This window comes from Perissodus microlepis, chromosome 14, assembly GCF_051167445.1.
Source record: "Perissodus microlepis isolate ML-2025 ecotype Zambia chromosome 14, ASM5116744v1, whole genome shotgun sequence".
Taxonomy (NCBI): domain Eukaryota; kingdom Metazoa; phylum Chordata; class Actinopteri; order Cichliformes; family Cichlidae; genus Perissodus; species Perissodus microlepis.
This window is the reverse complement of record NC_140474.1, coordinates 10,473,970-10,491,242: the sequence shown is the minus strand read 5'-3', so window position 1 is coordinate 10,491,242 and position 17,273 is coordinate 10,473,970. Positions and strand designations below refer to the sequence as shown.

The following is a 17,273-nucleotide window of genomic DNA, read 5'->3' as shown; positions in this document are numbered from 1 at the left end:
GGCTGTAAATCTGAGCAGCACCTGCTCCCTCCACTCTGGCGCGTGGTGTGAGGTCAGCAGCACCCAGATATCCCATCGATCATATTTATTGCATTCATCACAGCGCCAGTTTGTTTTGGCAGCTGATCGCACCAGTGAAAGAAAAAGAAAGAATAGGCTTTTTATTTGAGGGATGTGAATGCTTTTAGCATGAGCAGCGTCTTTCCTTGCTCGGGATCTTAGAAGATCAATCGCTGATGTTGGCTCAAAGCATCCACTGTAACCGCAACTACTAAAGAATGATATTCTAAATACACTTGGAAAGTTACTATAAGAACTACCTCACAGGAAAAATATTAATGCCCCATCAATTCTCAACTTTGTGCCACTTTAGGTTTGTGTGGATTATTGAAACAACAGTTTGTGTTGTCACTTCACTGATCAATTTCTTTTCAAAATATAAAAGAAAGATTTTACAAACCAAACCATTTTGAATTAGGAATGTTAAGCAGTAACCGCTATAATCAAAGTAGCTGTAAGACTCTGACAATGGCAGTGTGGGCCTGTTGGCTAGCTGAGTGACTGGACTGGCATAAAATGTGGTCCTAGAGGGTTTACCTTGAGAGCTTTAGTTTTCTCTGACTTCTTACCTACCACCGCAATGTAGCTTAGTGAAAACACTAAACTACAACTGGATAGCTTGTCAAGGTTTTGCAGATACAAAATTATGGCTTCTTCATGATTAAAACTATAAATAGTCATCACCTCAGGCCGTCATCAGTAAATTAGGAAATATAGCTGTAAACTATAATTGTCCTTTACACTTACCAAACTCAGGTCAGGATGATCGTTTTGAGCGTGTTAGCATTTAGCCTTAAATGCTACTGTGCTACAGTCTCAGAGAGCTGGTAGTATTGTAGTATCTTCAGATGGAGTTTTTTCACCTCGAGTAATTTCACAATAGTGCACGCTCAAAACTGTTAGAAAATCCACTTGTTAAGTGACAGATCAACCCTGTTTCCAGTGTCTGAGTGATTAAGGCTGTCATGTTTTTAACATGTGGTAATGCTGTGTGTGTTGTTTTATTTAATAAAAAAACAAGCCCCCCAAAAATAATCAGTAGTCATTCTGTGCCCCTCCAGCGTTTTATAAGCACTATTTATTTGTATGTGCAACACGTCTTTAAACTAAGTTTTAAAAACAAATGTACATTACAGCTCATGGATTCTGGACACCAAATATTAGAATGTCTTAGACTTCAGCAGTGCATCTTTGTAGAGCCAACAATGTAACCGATGTAAGTGGCTGATGTCATCGCCAGTACTTATGCTTGTGTTAATTACTTTGTGGTCGTGCAGTTACATTTCCAGGGAGCTGCACATCAGGCTATGTTACAGGGTTTCAGAGAGGTTTGTGGGTACGACGAACCTATGCTGTAGATTTCCCGCTGAAGTCTAAATCCCCAGTCAGGCAAACTAAGACTTCAGTGTGAATATTGAGTATAGGATCAGGAGTTTTTCACAGCAAGTAATCCAAACCACATAGCAACATATTAATGACAAACCTTGTAGTGGAAGGGATCATCTCAGATTTTCTCTTGGATAAAATCAGATCTATTTTCAGCATCTTCTTCCTGCCATATAATGGTATTTATCTCTGCCCAGCAGGAACCCTCAATATGAACTTCTGTCAAGAACAATCTATCACCCCTCCCAACCGTTTCTGTGCTAATGCGTTTATATTAAACTAACCATACCTCTGTAGCGAGGACATCCTTATACCCCACTTAGCACTACTTCACTTCCCCTCCAAACATTGCTAACAGAGCTGTACTTTTTTCTCTTTTTTTTTTAGAAATAATTCATTTGGGATATGGTATATCATCTTTAGGTGGAAACTAGCTTTCTAACTTCCTGCTAACTTCTAGCTTGGCTAAATCTTATTAAGCCTATTTTTCTTAGATGCCTGGTTGTTAAAATTTATTGTAAAACCTGAGAGAGCAGCCACACTACTCACTTTTTGGAGGTGAAATTTTTTTTTCTGTTTTTACCTCTAAGTGGTGCCTCAGACTTTCTATGAATTCTGGGAAGTAAAGGAGCTTTTGGCCCCAGAAACTGGTAATGACATCAGACTTAATAAGCAAAGGTAAGACTACTGTGTGGCTTTGGCTTTTTTCTTACTACTTACTTTTTTCTTACTACTATTATTTGTCTTATTTCTTAATCAGATTTTCTTTTCTCTATTTTATCTCTTTTGATTTTTTTAAATGCATAGCTTTTTGGTCAACAGTTTTGTCAGTTTGGTCAACTTTGACTTTGCCTATCTGACAGTACTTCCATCTTAGCTGAACTACTGCTTTTCTCAGTTAAAACTTCACTATTTTTTTGAAAAGAAAATTACCTGAATGTGGGTAAAATGAGAAACTGCCCTTGACATAGAAGCACTCCAGAACATTCTGAATATATGGTTGTCTATAGCGATACTTTACCTTATATGTGACTTTCTTTGTACAGGTATGCCATATCTGCAAGCCAGTACCTACAGAGTTGATTCAGTTGGACATAAGAGTCAAAACCTAAATATACTGTAACAGACAGCTGCAGTGTGTGCATAAAATGAATCTGACCAGGAAATTATTGTTTATGTTTCCACCTAAATTAAAGTCAGATTGCTGCTCCACTCTGGCTCTTGTTTTCAATCTCACTGCCATGTGATTGGCTGAGGTCCAGCAGTGATAAGAACAAAAGAATCTCTTGGCTCAGTTACTGAGTCCTACTGTCAGTCATTAAAGCTCCTGTGTCTCTAAAGCAATTAAGCCAATTAAGCATGAAACACAATGCTGCTTCTTTCTTCCGTTGTGCATTTTTATGAGGGAAGGAGTGAAGTTTTGGTCACCGAACAAGCTGCATTCAAGGAAAATAAGAGCATCCAAGGACAGCCAGAGAGGCCTGTACTGTTCAAATCTTATCTCCACGTGATGCAAGCACAGTCATGAATAAAAAAAAACAATCAGATACCATAGTGAGCGCTGCACAGTAATCTGAACGCTTGATGTCTTTCCATACGGAATGTGGTCTTGCAAGACGAGAGTCTGAACAGAAGCGACTAATCAAAAATGTTCGGACAACAGAAGTAGAGAACATTCATGTTAACTTCCCCAATGTCTGTTGCTGCACATATTCCAATGTCTGACTGTATTTTGATGTCGCTGCCAGCGTGTTACGTGATAGCTGGGTTATTTTAATCAGACTCCACAGGCCATGTCGAGGCTGACGCTAAACAGATGCTAATGTGAGGCCCATTAAAAGACACAGGGAAAGAGGGATTCAGTGTGCGCAGGCAAGCGGAAAAGCAACAGCCTGTTTATCGCCTCATCCTGTTTTGTGTTCCAAACCTCGTTGTGGCATCCTGCAAAGCACCCCTTCTTTCTTGTCGTCAGTGCCCACCCCGGCCTCGCATTTTTTGCAGCAGTGTCATGCATGAGGACATTCCCTGAACAGAAACACATTTGTTCTGTGATTTTCTTTTAGTGGATGTCTTACTTTTTTTTTTACATGTCTGAACAAAGATTCTATAGTAAGAAGACAAAAACTCTTACTCTTTTCTTTAGCTTTTGTTACATGCAGCTTTGCATCTTGCTTTTTTGTTTTGCCTGTCCTTTTTTTGATTCTGTGATATTTCTGTCAGTAGAGAATAGCAAAAACATTTTAGTCATGTCCAGTTTTAAAAGGCTTTTTGGCTTTTGCCTTGTTCCTTGGCTGCATGTTAGTGGGTTAACTGTATTTATCCTGGGACAGAGCCCAGAATGATACATTCTTGTGCTCTCTTGTAGAGCTGATGTTCCAGTGTAATTGTGCATAGTGGAGAGGCATCACGAAATGGCCTGACAGCTGCTGAGGTTTCTGTCATAGATGTTCCAGAAATATGACATGACTGCACTTACTGCACAATGAATAGTGTCAGGGTCTAAATATGGCTGATTTGAAACTAACTAGACAGCTGTGTTTTTAATTTGATTCATTGTTTGGCACCGTGGCAGTCTAACTCCTGAAGATGTGTGCACTAAACTCTTGTCCACACTGGTTGATGAGCCTCCGCCATTTCATTGATATGTTAATGTTTTTGACTGTTCTGTGGTTAAACACTGCAGTAATTCTCTTTACAGTAACTGTAGTGAAATTCTTATGATTGTACACCTAGTTATAGTGTGGTTGGTGCTCCTGAAGCTTTATCACCCCCTCACCAACCAATCAGAAATGATTTGTTGCCACAGTGACACAGTAACACTAATATCATCCAACTTCCTCAGGACCCTAAGTCACCTCTACTTTCCACCTCACATCAGTTCTTGTCTCCCACTCCTTCCACTGAGTCTGTCATGCCTCCTAAAAATCATGTTGTCTCAAGAGAGACCTGACAAAGAAGAAGTTCTCATTGTAGGATCCATGTATGATGAAGCAATCTTTATTCAACATGATATATTCTGCAGGTTCAATCCAACACATATGCAACACTTACTTTGTTTTAAGTTGTTAAAAAAGGGGTATTTCTGCAAACTGGCACAGGAGTTTTATGAAGTCCAATTTCATATATTTAATTGAATCTGTTTTAAGTCCATCGTTTGCTTTGTGGTGACTAGGGGACATGGCTTTTTTTCTGGTCTTCTTTCATTTATTTCATGGAGCTTCAGGTCTGGATCTGAGCATAAAGCCCAGAGAGACTCGACCTTGCTTGTCAAAGGACATTTCTCTCCTGACATCTCAGATATTCTCTCTGATTTGTGATGGGCTACTTGTGCAACTGTAAAATGCATTACAGTCAAAAAACAGGAGCAGGACAAAGTTTCCCTGGAGGTGTTTGCTGATTGTCTTGTAAAATGCTATGAGAATCCATTTAAACAAGTCCTTTTTTCTTCAAGTTGTTCGTCTTTATCTTTTGAAAACACCTTGGGGTTGTGCTGTCCACTGCCAACTCAAGGAGACTGTAAATTTGAATTGTTGTGTTATAAAAGTAGCACAATGAATAAATAAAAGGATGGCTCTGCAAGGACAGGACATGAATGAGAAAAAGCTGGCTGTAGTGAATGTGAGGCGAGTAAAGTATGGTAACAGTCCAGCCGAAATGCCTGTGAAGGAAACTCAAACATACTGTACCTGTGGTTCCAAGGTGACTCCAATTGCAAGTCTGTCTCTGTTTATGCCTCAATGGATTTAGGAGTAACAACGCTAGCCTGTGGAACGTTAAATCCCATACTGCATCACTTTTCTGTCTTCTGGGAAAGAGTGTTGTGTTTGCCTCTCAATAGGGAGCATCTTTTTGAGGGGGGAAGTTTTTGTCTTATGCGATCTTGCTTGGTGTGCTGGCGAGATGGGAATGAAAGCCATTAAATAGTCTTAGTCACAAAAAAGGGGGATGTAGGCTCCCTTGCTATAGCCTGCCTGTGTTTCACCCCATCACCTCTGTGTGAGGGGGCCTAGGTTTTGTGAGGAGGCCAGCAGAACTGAAAAGACGCCCAGCATGTAGTCAACAGGATCCCCTGTGCTGCTGCATGCATAGAAACATCATAAGAAAAGACAGAATGTCCACAAACTCCTTTTGAATATTAAAAAGAAATATCAGAGAAAGAAAAGACTGGGAAGATGAGAGAGAGTCTCTCCTTTGAGCATTGGGATGAAGAGATGGAGAAGGGAGCGAATTTCACCACGCATATTGTACATGGACTTGCCCTCATTAGGATCCCATCGTACTCTGGGGCGAAACATTGTCCCTGGATTTAGGAGGGTAGCCAAGACTGCAGGGGTTTATGTATTTTGGCAGATCTCAGGAGTAGCAGCATGAAGGACTGGTGGGAAGTGCGGCAGTGTTTGCAAGTTGTTGCTTTGGAGAATTTGGATTACATTTTTATTATTTGCTACATTTTAAGGAGTGTCTTTTATCTAATTGGAGCAGGGATGGATTAAGGAGTGTTTGTGAAATTTCCTTACTTCAGTAGATTGTTTGAAAGGTGTGTTTTTATATGCACATCTACATTACCCTGGCTCTGTGTTGTGTAGACTCATCACCATGCAGATTGTTGGTTTGCTGGTGATGGTGTTTGCAATGTTGGTCATGCTGGGAGTCCCTAAAGACCATAAGGGTCCACACGCGACCCATCGCCTATCTGGATTACAGAAGTCCCATTGGTGCAAACAGATGCCAAACAATCCTGAACTTCACAGAAAACATCAGACTTTGAGGCGATTCCACAAGTGTAGCCAGATCTTTCACAGTAAGTACAAAACTGCAATGCCATGTAACTACCAGTTGAAAATTTTGACAGGATCAAAAAGTAATTTTAGTTAACGACTGTTAAAACATTATTTGGAGTAGGGCTGGGCGATATATCGAGTTTTTTAAAAATATCGATATATTTTTATACGAGATATAAGATGTGACCATATCCTTTATATCGATATATACCTTATAATTATAGTTGTGGAACCACAAGTTTGCCTCTCTTTCGTCCACTTTTGTCTTTACGCAACGTTACTCCGCCTCGCCTCTCCTTCACTGAACACAACTCCCCCTCCTCCCCCATAGCTTCACCTGCAGGCAGCGACAAGATGAACACGGCAAATCTCCGTTAACGAGTTACTGCGCATCGCTCCGTGCGTGGGGCTGGACGGCGTCAACGTGCTAACGAGCTAACCACGCTAACGAGCTAACCACGCTAACGCCATGCAGCCCACAGGGGCTGCACAGCCTAAAATCCTTTCATTTTCTCAGAAGTTGACAGCGCGCCTTATGTATGAATTCTGGTTGTGCTTGATGACCGCGAACCGATTTTATGTGGAACACGGCGCTCAGCAATCTCTCAAAAAATGTTTTAGTACGACTTTGGTAAGCTACGGAGCTGCACCGCTTGATGGATTGTCGGAGCATTACGGCTACCGAGGAGCCTCGCGTAGTAATACGCACTGTGCTTCAACGTAATATTACCGTATTGTGTGTGTATAAGGACCATAAATGGCACCTGAAGCGGATTTCAAACTCCAGGCTGTCAGTCACGCAGTAGAAGTTGGGAACAGAGCAGCTGTGAAATCTGCCTATGTTATTATGCTCAGCGTCTTTTAGTTTACATTTTGACTGCACAATTGTGAGCTTTTTGTTATGGACAAAAACAACATACTTTTCTTTTATTTATGGAGCATTATTTTTAATAAATGCTCATAATTTATTTTTGAGTAGTTTTTTCCATGTACATCTATGCTGTATGTTAATAAAAGTGCCTGTGTGACATCTGGGACACAGCTTTGACTAAGAACTCTTTTTTTGTTCTTACTTTATGGCTTTAAAAAAATATCGAGATATATATCTTATATCGCCATCCAGCTAAAAAATATCGAGATATGAATTTTGGGTCATATCGCCCAGCCCTAATTTGGAGCACTTTGCAGTCTGGGAGCGGGTGTTTTTGTGTCCTTTTTTACCTCACAAATTCTTGGAAGATGTTTTGTAGGAAACGTTAGGCTGTAGTGTTAAAAGCTCTCAGCTTGGCTCTTGCCATCACAGCCTTGATATTGTGTCACTTTTTTTGCCTTTGCTAGTCTAATCAAGGTTATAGAAGGAAGTGTGAGGACGAAGAACCTCCATTTACAGAGCTCAGTCATCATAACTTGTACTGGCTTTTTTCTTTTCTTTTCTTTTCTTTTCTTTTCTTTTCTTTTCTTTTCTTTTCTTAACAACCATTGAAGAAGAGTGAAGAAAGAAGAAAATACAATACAAGAAGACAGATTACAAAAGACTTTAATGTAATTTGACCATATTTAGTTATTGTCCTGGTCCTGGTTAGAGTCCAAGAATGGCATAAAAGCATAACGGCATAACGGCCTCTCTTGTGTCATCTTGGGAGGGGGGGGTCTCCTTTTTTGTAGCTAATGTGAAAAAAGACATAAGACAGCCCTATGAGTGATCTGTGACACAGATAACTGTGTCTGCTATGTGAAATTCAGTTTTATACCTACATTTTAGTCTTTGCTGGGTAACATCTAACCATTAAAATACTCACGTCCTCTTGTAGCAGTCAGCATTTTCATACACCCTCCTGTGTTGATGGAGCTAACCATGAACTTAGCTGATAATTGCTTCTATGTTACTGTCATCTGCTGCTGGCTAGAGGAAATTTTACTATTCAACTGGTAGTGATCAACTGAACAGCCACTTTAGAGATCCAGGGCTGCAAAAGCTTTTAGGAAAACCTGGCACAAGGACGGAGTGAGAATGGAGTGTGTAAAAGTGTAATGTAATGCACACATGGATGAATGAGAAACAAAAACAGACTGCTCTCTTAATATGTCAGTCATGTGGAATTGTTCATCGGCAGGAGTGAAAACTGGGGCACAGAGAAGGAAACAATCAAAGCAGTGAAGGCTTAAAGTAGATCTAAGAATATTTTTTTAAACTTAAGAATGCAGAAAGAGGTGTTCTAAACCATGCGTGTTAGAAATATTTTTAAATTATGTATTCATAATCCTTGTATTTTTACCATCCAAAATGCTGTCATGGTAAAAAAGAAAGGATTGTTAGGGCTTGTTATACTCTGTTTCCTTCCCTCTAATGAAGATGAACGCCTTATAACAGTAATCACAGCAAGCCAGTGTGCTCAGGTTTCACAGTGTGAACACTTCCTTGTTGTCTGAAAAAAGCTGGGGCACATATTTCAGTGCCAGGTGGTAATAAAGCCACACCTTCTTTCACGAAAGCAGACAAAGCAGTCGTTGTTGGATTATTTCACATAGTGTTCACTGGAGGGCGCTGTGTGGTAACAAATGCTCAATTGATCCGACACAGACGTTCTGATCTAATGTGAGGAAATGTGTCTTTCAGTGGCTCTTTTTTTTGCTATTCCTTTTTTTTTTCTTTTCACATTTTGGATCTTCTAATAAAGTATATAGTATATCCTGCTGAGTTGTAATTTATACATGTTAGACAGCTACTCGCTGTCTAAAGTCGTCATGCCTACTATTGCGCCTCAGAAGTTGGGATCTATAAACTGCACTGATTTGACCATAGCAGAGAAATCTCACAAAAAGGGGGGAGCGGGACGACACATTTTATATAGGTTATTCTGTTGTTGTTGTTGTTGTTGTTTTTTGTTGTTGTTGTTGTTTTTGTTTTAAGGAAATGATAAGCTAGAATATAAATACTGTCAGAATTCAATTAACTAACTGTGGTCATGGACGGTGCACTTTGTCGCAATAACTGTGAGCTGTTTTCCTTGGGTTTATATTAAAATGTATTCATACTGTTTATCTGAAACGGTGGAAAGGCTGGGGGTATTTGGAAAAATATGTTATGAGTTCAGCTCCCAGTCTCAGCATTTAGCTGCTTGGACTGGAGGACTACTGTTTTACATGTACTGTAAAACAAAGGGAGTTTTAAAAACAGTATTGGATATTTAAAGAAGAGATATTTCATCCAACTCTAGCCTAATGCTTAAAATGATTAAAATAACAACATTTTATACCTAAAGTAGTTTATAAAGTTGCATAATCACTGGTCTATGAAACCATCGGAGGGAAAACAAAACCTTAAAGTATGTTAAACCCATTACAGGGGCTACTAACTATGAGTTGTGAAAACATTATATTAAATCCCTGTAGGAATAGCACTGGAATCGGCTGTTGCATGTTCGTGGTCAGTAGCCACAGAAATAATAAAACACATATCCGGATAGACTAGTTTTCTAGAGATTGTCTCATGACTGGACATACTGAAAGAAATTACAGTAGACTGCCAGTTGTCTCTGTGAAACTTCGCTGCTCGGTGGGATCCAGGCGGGAAGAGGTTAAATTTCCTCTCTGGGAAAGATTCGGGTCTATGGAGGGGGTAGAAAGGCGCATACCAACTGACGAGGCATTCCGCTTTCCTTGAATGAAATCCTGTGAATATGAATCCGTATTCCCCCCCACTCGCCTGAGGTTCGGTGTCTGCGACGCGCACAAGTGATAGGAGTTGCAGCGGAGGAGAAACGGGGGGGAAAGTGATGGAAAAGTTGCAGTGATCTTGTGTCCGGATCCGGTGGATGAGAGAGGATAGGACTAACTCGCAAAGTTTCCGATCTCAAGTGACACATTCAGAACTGGAATGAAATAATGTGACTGCAAGCAGTTTAGCGTGGACTCTGGCGACCGCTGGCGTGATTTCACGCACTTTTGGACTTAAGTTTTGCTTTGCGCTGGAATTATTACTTTGCTACTTTTTTGCACAAAGGAACTAAACGATTTAAACAACACAGCCTGGTTGATCAGTGAGAGCAGCAACGGGATGAATCCAAAGAAAGGATAAAGCTCTGCCACTTCTGCGCTGAGAGATTCTAGCACACATTTAACACATGCTATCATTCAGTTGAACTGGACTACTGGAACAGAACATGTGTTGAAATCTCGGACTGTTTCTGTATTATTCTTTCCCATCTCAACTCCCCAATTTCACCTACACCAAGAAGCCATATCAGGCTCGTGTTGGACTGATCTTGGACTTTTATCATTTGCGTTTGGGGACTCACAAACGAAAATCAGTGTGTTTGTTTTTAAACTGTGGATTTTAAGATTTTTCCCTTTGAGTGCAGTTTGACATGAAGAAGCGGATGTCTCAATTTTTATTTATATAATTTGGATTATACGAGAACATTTCTCACAAGAGAGACGTTGAATGATGTCTCCAACTTTAATTGGATTTGTATTTCTGTTAGGAATTCTCCATGTGTGCTCAGGTAAGTCGTTGGTAATGATTCAAAGCAATCTACTAGCCTTTAACTGGGGTTTTACTAGCTGAAATGAAAAATTCGGGGAAGAATTAAATTCAAGTTTTAATCTTTAATTTTATAAAGGCCATTTTAAGATGATTTAAGTGACAGTGGATACACAAACGTATTTGATTTAGGAGCACTCCGTGCAGAATGGTTTCTGCACTAATGTAGTTACAAACTTTACCAGAAATAAGTAAACACATTTTGAGAGCTGGACTTTTGTTAGGAAGTGTGTTGTAGTCATTGGTCTGCCCTTTGTAAGACGATCCTATTTTATTAATGTATTTTCTTTCACTTTCATGCTTTGAAATGAGAAAGGTACACGAAACGGTGATTTTTTTTTTTTTCTTTCACCACAAAAGTCAACATCCAGGGCAAAGGGGTTGTCTTAACTTTTAAAAGCTGAGCACACATAAAGTCACACATAAAGTGCTGAGGCCGTATGGGATGAGTGGAAAGAGCAGCTATCATCGGTCATACAGACAGCACATGCCCCTATGGGGAACATGTTTCTGTGTATGTCAAGATTCTCCCCCTGGACCACGATTATTGCTGAGTGCAACGCTATTTTTATGCTTATAAAATTAAAATCTGCTGCAGCAGATCAAATTACAGAGATTATTCTTTTTTCCTTTTTTTTTTTTTCATCGGTTGTTTTGTAATACAAATTTATGCAACTTATGTAGAACTACAGCAGTTTTAGGTGTCTTTGTTGCCTAATCCTGCATTACCCCCCTCCCATTATCTTTCACATTTTGTTTCTTCTCACCCATCACATGGATCTCTTTATAGAGTTTCTGGACCATGCTAGCTGGGGTTTCCAGGTCAGCTGCTTCAGAGTTGAGAAGAAATGCTTACCACCTCATTTTAGGACATTAAGAGGAGAGGGTTTGGAATGGGGGCATTTTGTAGACAAAGAACTGCACAACAAAACAAAAAAACTAGTTATCAGAACTTCTATACAGGAAGATGCTCAATATACATTATATTTGTAAAGAAACTACTGTGTCAGAGAAATAGCAGTGACATTTGAACCCTTTACTACGGTTTACTGTTGCTACTGCACACCTCATTACCTAAGTAATAGTCAGCAAAACTCATACTCACACTTAAATGACTTTTATTAAGCCTTAAAGTGACCTATCCCCAATAAAATATCCAGTTCATTCCCTATAAGGTCTGGCAGCCCATATTCATCCATTTTTTTGATTCAGTGTTTCTGCATGATTTCGTTGTCTGCATTGAGTTATTTGAACCTCTGACTTGTTTCATGCAAGTTTGGCCATTGTTTATTGTATGGTGATGGGGAGAGCTTGTGAACCTACAAGAAAATATTATAGCACCTAAACAGGAAGTCAGGTCAGAGGTGAGGGCTGAGAACTGAATCTGCTCCGCCCTAAGCTGGCTCCTAAACCAGTAATGGTCCCGTCCTGTCGGAGAGCAGAGTTTCCAATTACTCCCGTCTGTGAATGTCTCGGGATGTTTTCTGGGGAGAGATGGACTGGACAAGAAATACTATAATGACTAGCCCTGGTTTGGACACAAGTGTCAGGAAAATTAGATTTCATGCCACTTCCCAGGAAAAAATATTTCACATTTGCCACTAATTGCATGGCTGAGAACTTTATTCTGGAGTAGGGAATATATCAGATCCCTTAAGCAAACTCTCAGTGGCATTTAGTAACATGTCTTTGTATCCTATTCTACACGTTTAAGATTTAGCCTGGGTGAGAGAATATATTTTTAATACTTCTTGTATCTGTGAAATAGCAAGTGAGAGATAAAATGACCTTTGCCCCGACAGACTTGTGATGACTTGCTTATTGCCGCTTTGCTGTGTGTGAAGGGTGTAAATTGATACCTCCTTCTGTCTTGTCTTGCCCTGTTATCAGAATGATCTGTCCTCCTGCTATACACTAAATGGTTGTTATCTCTCCTCCAAGTGCTCATCAAACCTTGCACTCACCTCAGAGGTGCCATTCAGATGAGGGCAAGAGGTGGCTCTGCTTCTCACACACAGAAGGATGCTATGGATTACTCTGAGGAAATAAGGGTTGTTAGAATGATATATATATATATTAACAGGGAGGCTCTACCTTTAAGGCACATATCAGACTTTCCTCTAAAAGTTGGCTTCTATGCTGGTATAAACCCTTGGAGTGATTACATCCAGCCCAACAGAGTGCCTAAGTGTGAATGTGTAGTCATGCTTATAAAAACATAGACAGTGGGAGTGGTACCACCTCGGTAAGCATCTCCAGCCCCGGCAGCATCAAGCTGTGGAGGTCTTGACAAATTGACTCATAAGTGCTGATAAATCGTGGAGCACTTCCACCTGCTACATCACAACATTTCATATGACAGGACACAGCAGGTTCCAGAGCCAATTAATGGCCAGAGACCACAGGTGAGACATATCTCTGTCTCCTGGCTTCTTACCACATGGCCTGGAAACATGCTCATTAAAGCCAGTCTTTCCCTTACCCATTTCTCTTTATCAGTTCTGTGAAATAGTGTCTAGGAGTTGCTTCAAATGGCCCCAAAATAATGGTTTTTCTGAGCGTTTAACCTTCTGAACTGATTTTGGGTAAGCAAAGCAGATTTCTTTGAGTCTTGAGTCTGTCGTGTCACCTTTTTTTTTTCTGAGATAAAACATCTCACACCTGCGTGAGATGATGGTGTCCATAAAGCTGTAACTCCATAACTTCCACTAATACACTTTAATCTGATCCTAATCCGAATCAAACTGGGTTTTACACCCTAAGATCCGGGATTAGGTAGACTTTGGCTTAGTGAAAACACATGGAGGAATGTGGGAGGCCAGCGAGTGTGCTCTTCCTGTCCATGAGAACTGTGGCTAACTCATTAATGACCGACAAGATAAACATTTCAAAACAGTTTGTTTGAGGGCAGATAAATTAGGCAGTGACTCTTGATGATCTGCTTTCCCTCGACTGCTCTTCTTTTAATGACCTCAAAGGACTGCTTAATTGGATTAATTAACAAATCCATCTGACGTCAATAGTTTGTAATTTGCCGTGGCTGCAGCTCGACTGATACGGATGTCTGCAAGGAGAAACGGAGGATTTAGATTAAAAAAAAAAAAAAAAACCTGAGGAAGATACTTCTCAATGTCCTTTGTGTCAACTTCTTGGTATTTTAAGTACCACAGGAATTAACGGCTGTGTCTCACCAGGATTCAGTTTAGACGGTGTGAGTTTCGTAGAGTATTGCACGCTCCGTGCTGATAATGTTGTCATGACTTACTTAGCAAGTATCACTTTGTCTGTCAAGTTGTCTGTCGGTCTAAGCCCCAAAAACGTATAGCCAGACAGAGATAAGCTGTCTACACTAAGAATACTCTGGAACATAACTTCATATAAGTCATATAAGCGTTTTAGTCTGCAGCTGGCTGATATTTGAAGGCAGCAGGCATGTCTAGGCTATTAGACTCCTGGGCCAATATAGTTAATGCATCTTGTTCTGTCGGTTGACGTGGAGGACAAACATTCCCTCTTGCCACTCGGTCTAAAAGTGATGAATGTTGTGTCCTTATAGGATGAAAGGTGTTGTCTGGTTTCCGTCCCATTTCACAAATGGCACCCTTAGAATTCCCACAGCTTTCTGTTATTAAAAAATATAAAGACCTTTTTTGTTTCCTACAGAGCCCTACAAGTTACATTTGATTCTGTATCACACATGCATGCTTTTTTGATCTACCCTGAATGTATTACTGGTGTCCTGATCATTTCAGTAATATAGATGTAATCAAGAATAAAAGACAGGCACATGGGGCTTGTGTTTGTGTGGGGTGGCGAAAGGGGCTTAAGAAATCTCTTCATCCTTTTACCCATCCCCCACTTTTTTCTTTTCTTTTTTTTTGTTTTGGCCCAATTTTTTTAAGACTTGCCTTTTTTGTGACTGGTCAGTCTTTCTTAAATAAAGCAGGCCGACACGCAGAAAAAGCCTGTGGGGAAGGGACGAGGAGGCCGTATTGTGTTGCCTTAACGGGGCGATTGTAAGGCATGGAGGAGGGGAAGAGAATAGTTCACCAGAGACTGAGGGTGTGTGAGGAGAGAGGAGGAGTGCCGCTACACACAAAGGCTACCCTAGGGTGTTGAAGGGGGATGGAGGGAGGAAGAACAGAGGACGAAGGGGAGGACGGAGCAGTCAAACATACCACGATACGCCAGCTTGTGGGAATACTCTTGATATGGCTCCCTGTGTGCACATTGCATATTCTTACTGTTCCCTCATGGCACTGCTGAATGTGCTGATTAGGGTGATAGAGGTGGTAAACTGTGAGTTGGGTGTTTTAGAGGAGGACATGTGGGGACAGGTGAAGTTGATTTTTAGAAGTGCTGAGTAAATAAAAGATCCTGGAACAAAGCTTCAGTGGTGCGGTGAGGGTTTGGTTTGGTTTTCGGGCTGCATGGCCAACATCCCTCATGTGTCTAACATTTGCATGCTCAGGAACTCTCACAGGGCTTGCCCTGGGCCTACCGTTTGCTGTGGCGGTGAAGCTGTGCTACCGTGGGGTGCTCTGCCTTGTGCATTTTAAAAAGGTTCAGACCTCCCTCCCTTTCATTTTCTCCACTGGGGAGACTGAGAGATGGCATTGAGGACAGCCTTTCCCTGTATCCGTCTTTTCTTTCTCACTCCCAGAGCTCAGGCCTCCTCCCAGCCTCTGTGACCATTCTATTACCCTCTCATTTCAAGGCCTGGATACACTTTTGAAATGCTAAACCTCCCTTTGGTTATAACTGACAGGGGAAAATACCATTAAAGAGGCTGAGAGGAATAGATTAAATTAGCAGTTAAAAGAGAGACTGCTAATTAGTTGATTAATGTATTTGGTTCCTCCCCCTCTCAGCTATGCTGCCACCGTTAAGATTCCCTTTGGTGACAAGGTTGTCTTCCTATATCAAACATTTTTTTTTATTATTCTGTTTGTTTTATGTTTTGAAACATTTGTTATCTATTTATGCAGTGCAGATTCATGATTAAAAGCCACTCTTATTGTGAGTTGTGTCAGCAGCTAAATCTACTGGTTCCTGGGGGCTAATTCTGTCACACAAAAGACAGAGATAAAAGTAGGAGGGGTGCACTTTATTTAAGGGGAAGCACTGAAAAACATAATTAATGAGAAGGTGACCTTGAAACTTACTATTACAGGACTGCTTTTGGAGCCTGTTCTACCATTCAGCAGTAACCATGGTGAGGAGGCTTCAAATAACTGGGTGATTTTCTTTTTTCCATCATGTAAATACACTGTTGCTCTGAGTTAAGAGATTAACTTTAATCCCAGCCCATTATCAGCCTCACATATTTTCTGTGAATTGGTGACATTATTTTTTCCTGAAACCTGATGTCACCATTGAATCTCACACAAAAACCCCAAACTGTTTTTTCCTCTTATTTTCTTGGTTGATAATGTGTGAAGTGCCACAGTCTCTAAAATGTCCAAATGCTATTGAACTCTTTGAACAAGAATAACACCTTTTAATTATGTGTAAAGGCTCTGAATTTCCCCTCTTTCAGAAAGCTTTTACTTCTCAGTTTCGAGAGACTTGCAAATCTGCTTCAGTTCTTCTGTAAAGAGTTCAGTCTCCTTCAACTGTGTGATTGTTTTGCAGTCACCTCCCCTCTTTCCTTCTGATGTGCCGTCTTTTGCTTAAACCATGAAAGCTCTAATTGAATAACAATTGTAGGTACTCTGTGAAAGATTGCTTTGGTATTTGTCTGTATGTCAGTCAGCAACTCTTAATGGTGAGCTTCATACTTCTGACTTAAAACAGGTTCATTGTAGGTTTAGGGCCTCATCCCCATTTCCCTGTATGCACTTTGCCTTGACAGATTCACCTTTCCTGCCTTAGAAGTCATTAATGTAGAAAGGTTTTACTTCCTTCTAAAAATGTAGTCTTGACAGGTTGTCTAACCAGAAAATACTACAGTTCTTTCTTCACCTCTACACAGTGTACAGTGACAATGATGGGAATACTTTGAGCATCTTAGACAAGACCAAAATAATTCAGAGCTCTTCTTATCATTCGTAGCTTCTAAATCTAACTAATGTTCAATTTAGCTGCAGTACTGTGCAAAAGTCTTGAGCGACCCCTTATTTCTTTATTTTTTCTTTCAATGAGCCAGACTTATAATTCTCTGGTCTGGTCAGGCTTTCTGAAGATCTTTTAAAGTTTGGCCATTGGCTGCCTTTTCATTCATTTTAATTACAGTCCTTGAACCTGACCATTTTCCTTTCTTTCTTTTTTTGATTTGTTGTTGTTCGTTAAATGAGTTAACAGTGACCTGTGGAGCATTCAGCATAAAAAGGAATCTAACTAACTTGAACCAGTGTGGCATCCTGATAGACAGTGGCACAAAAGGCAGCCAACATCGAAAGGACAACTTTGAATGTCCTGAATAACTATTCCTGAAGACTTTTTAAAGAAATTACAAGAAAGTATGCCTAAAAGACTTGGAGTGTATTGAAGAATACATTGGC

The 17,273-nt window shown here is 40.3% G+C and overlaps 1 protein-coding gene across 9 annotated transcripts in view; it reads left to right on the top strand.

The window, feature by feature from the left end:
• The window catches only part of robo1 (roundabout, axon guidance receptor, homolog 1 (Drosophila)), a 228,348-nt gene that overhangs the window by 85,373 nt on the left and 125,702 nt on the right, over nt 1-17,273 (top strand). The window contains exon 1 of one of the 9 annotated variants that reach the window (XM_084951691.1): nt 6,138-6,247. The exons of 5 other annotated variants lie outside the window; for them this stretch is intronic. In XM_084951691.1, coding sequence (XP_084807817.1) covers nt 6,172-6,247 — 76 coding nt within the window. In that variant the 5' untranslated portion in view covers nt 6,138-6,171. Of the gene's footprint in view, nt 1-6,137; nt 6,248-9,754; nt 10,733-17,273 lie in introns of those variants that run through there. 3 more of the 9 variants (XM_084951690.1, XM_084951692.1, XM_084951698.1) reach the window with 3 other exon arrangements.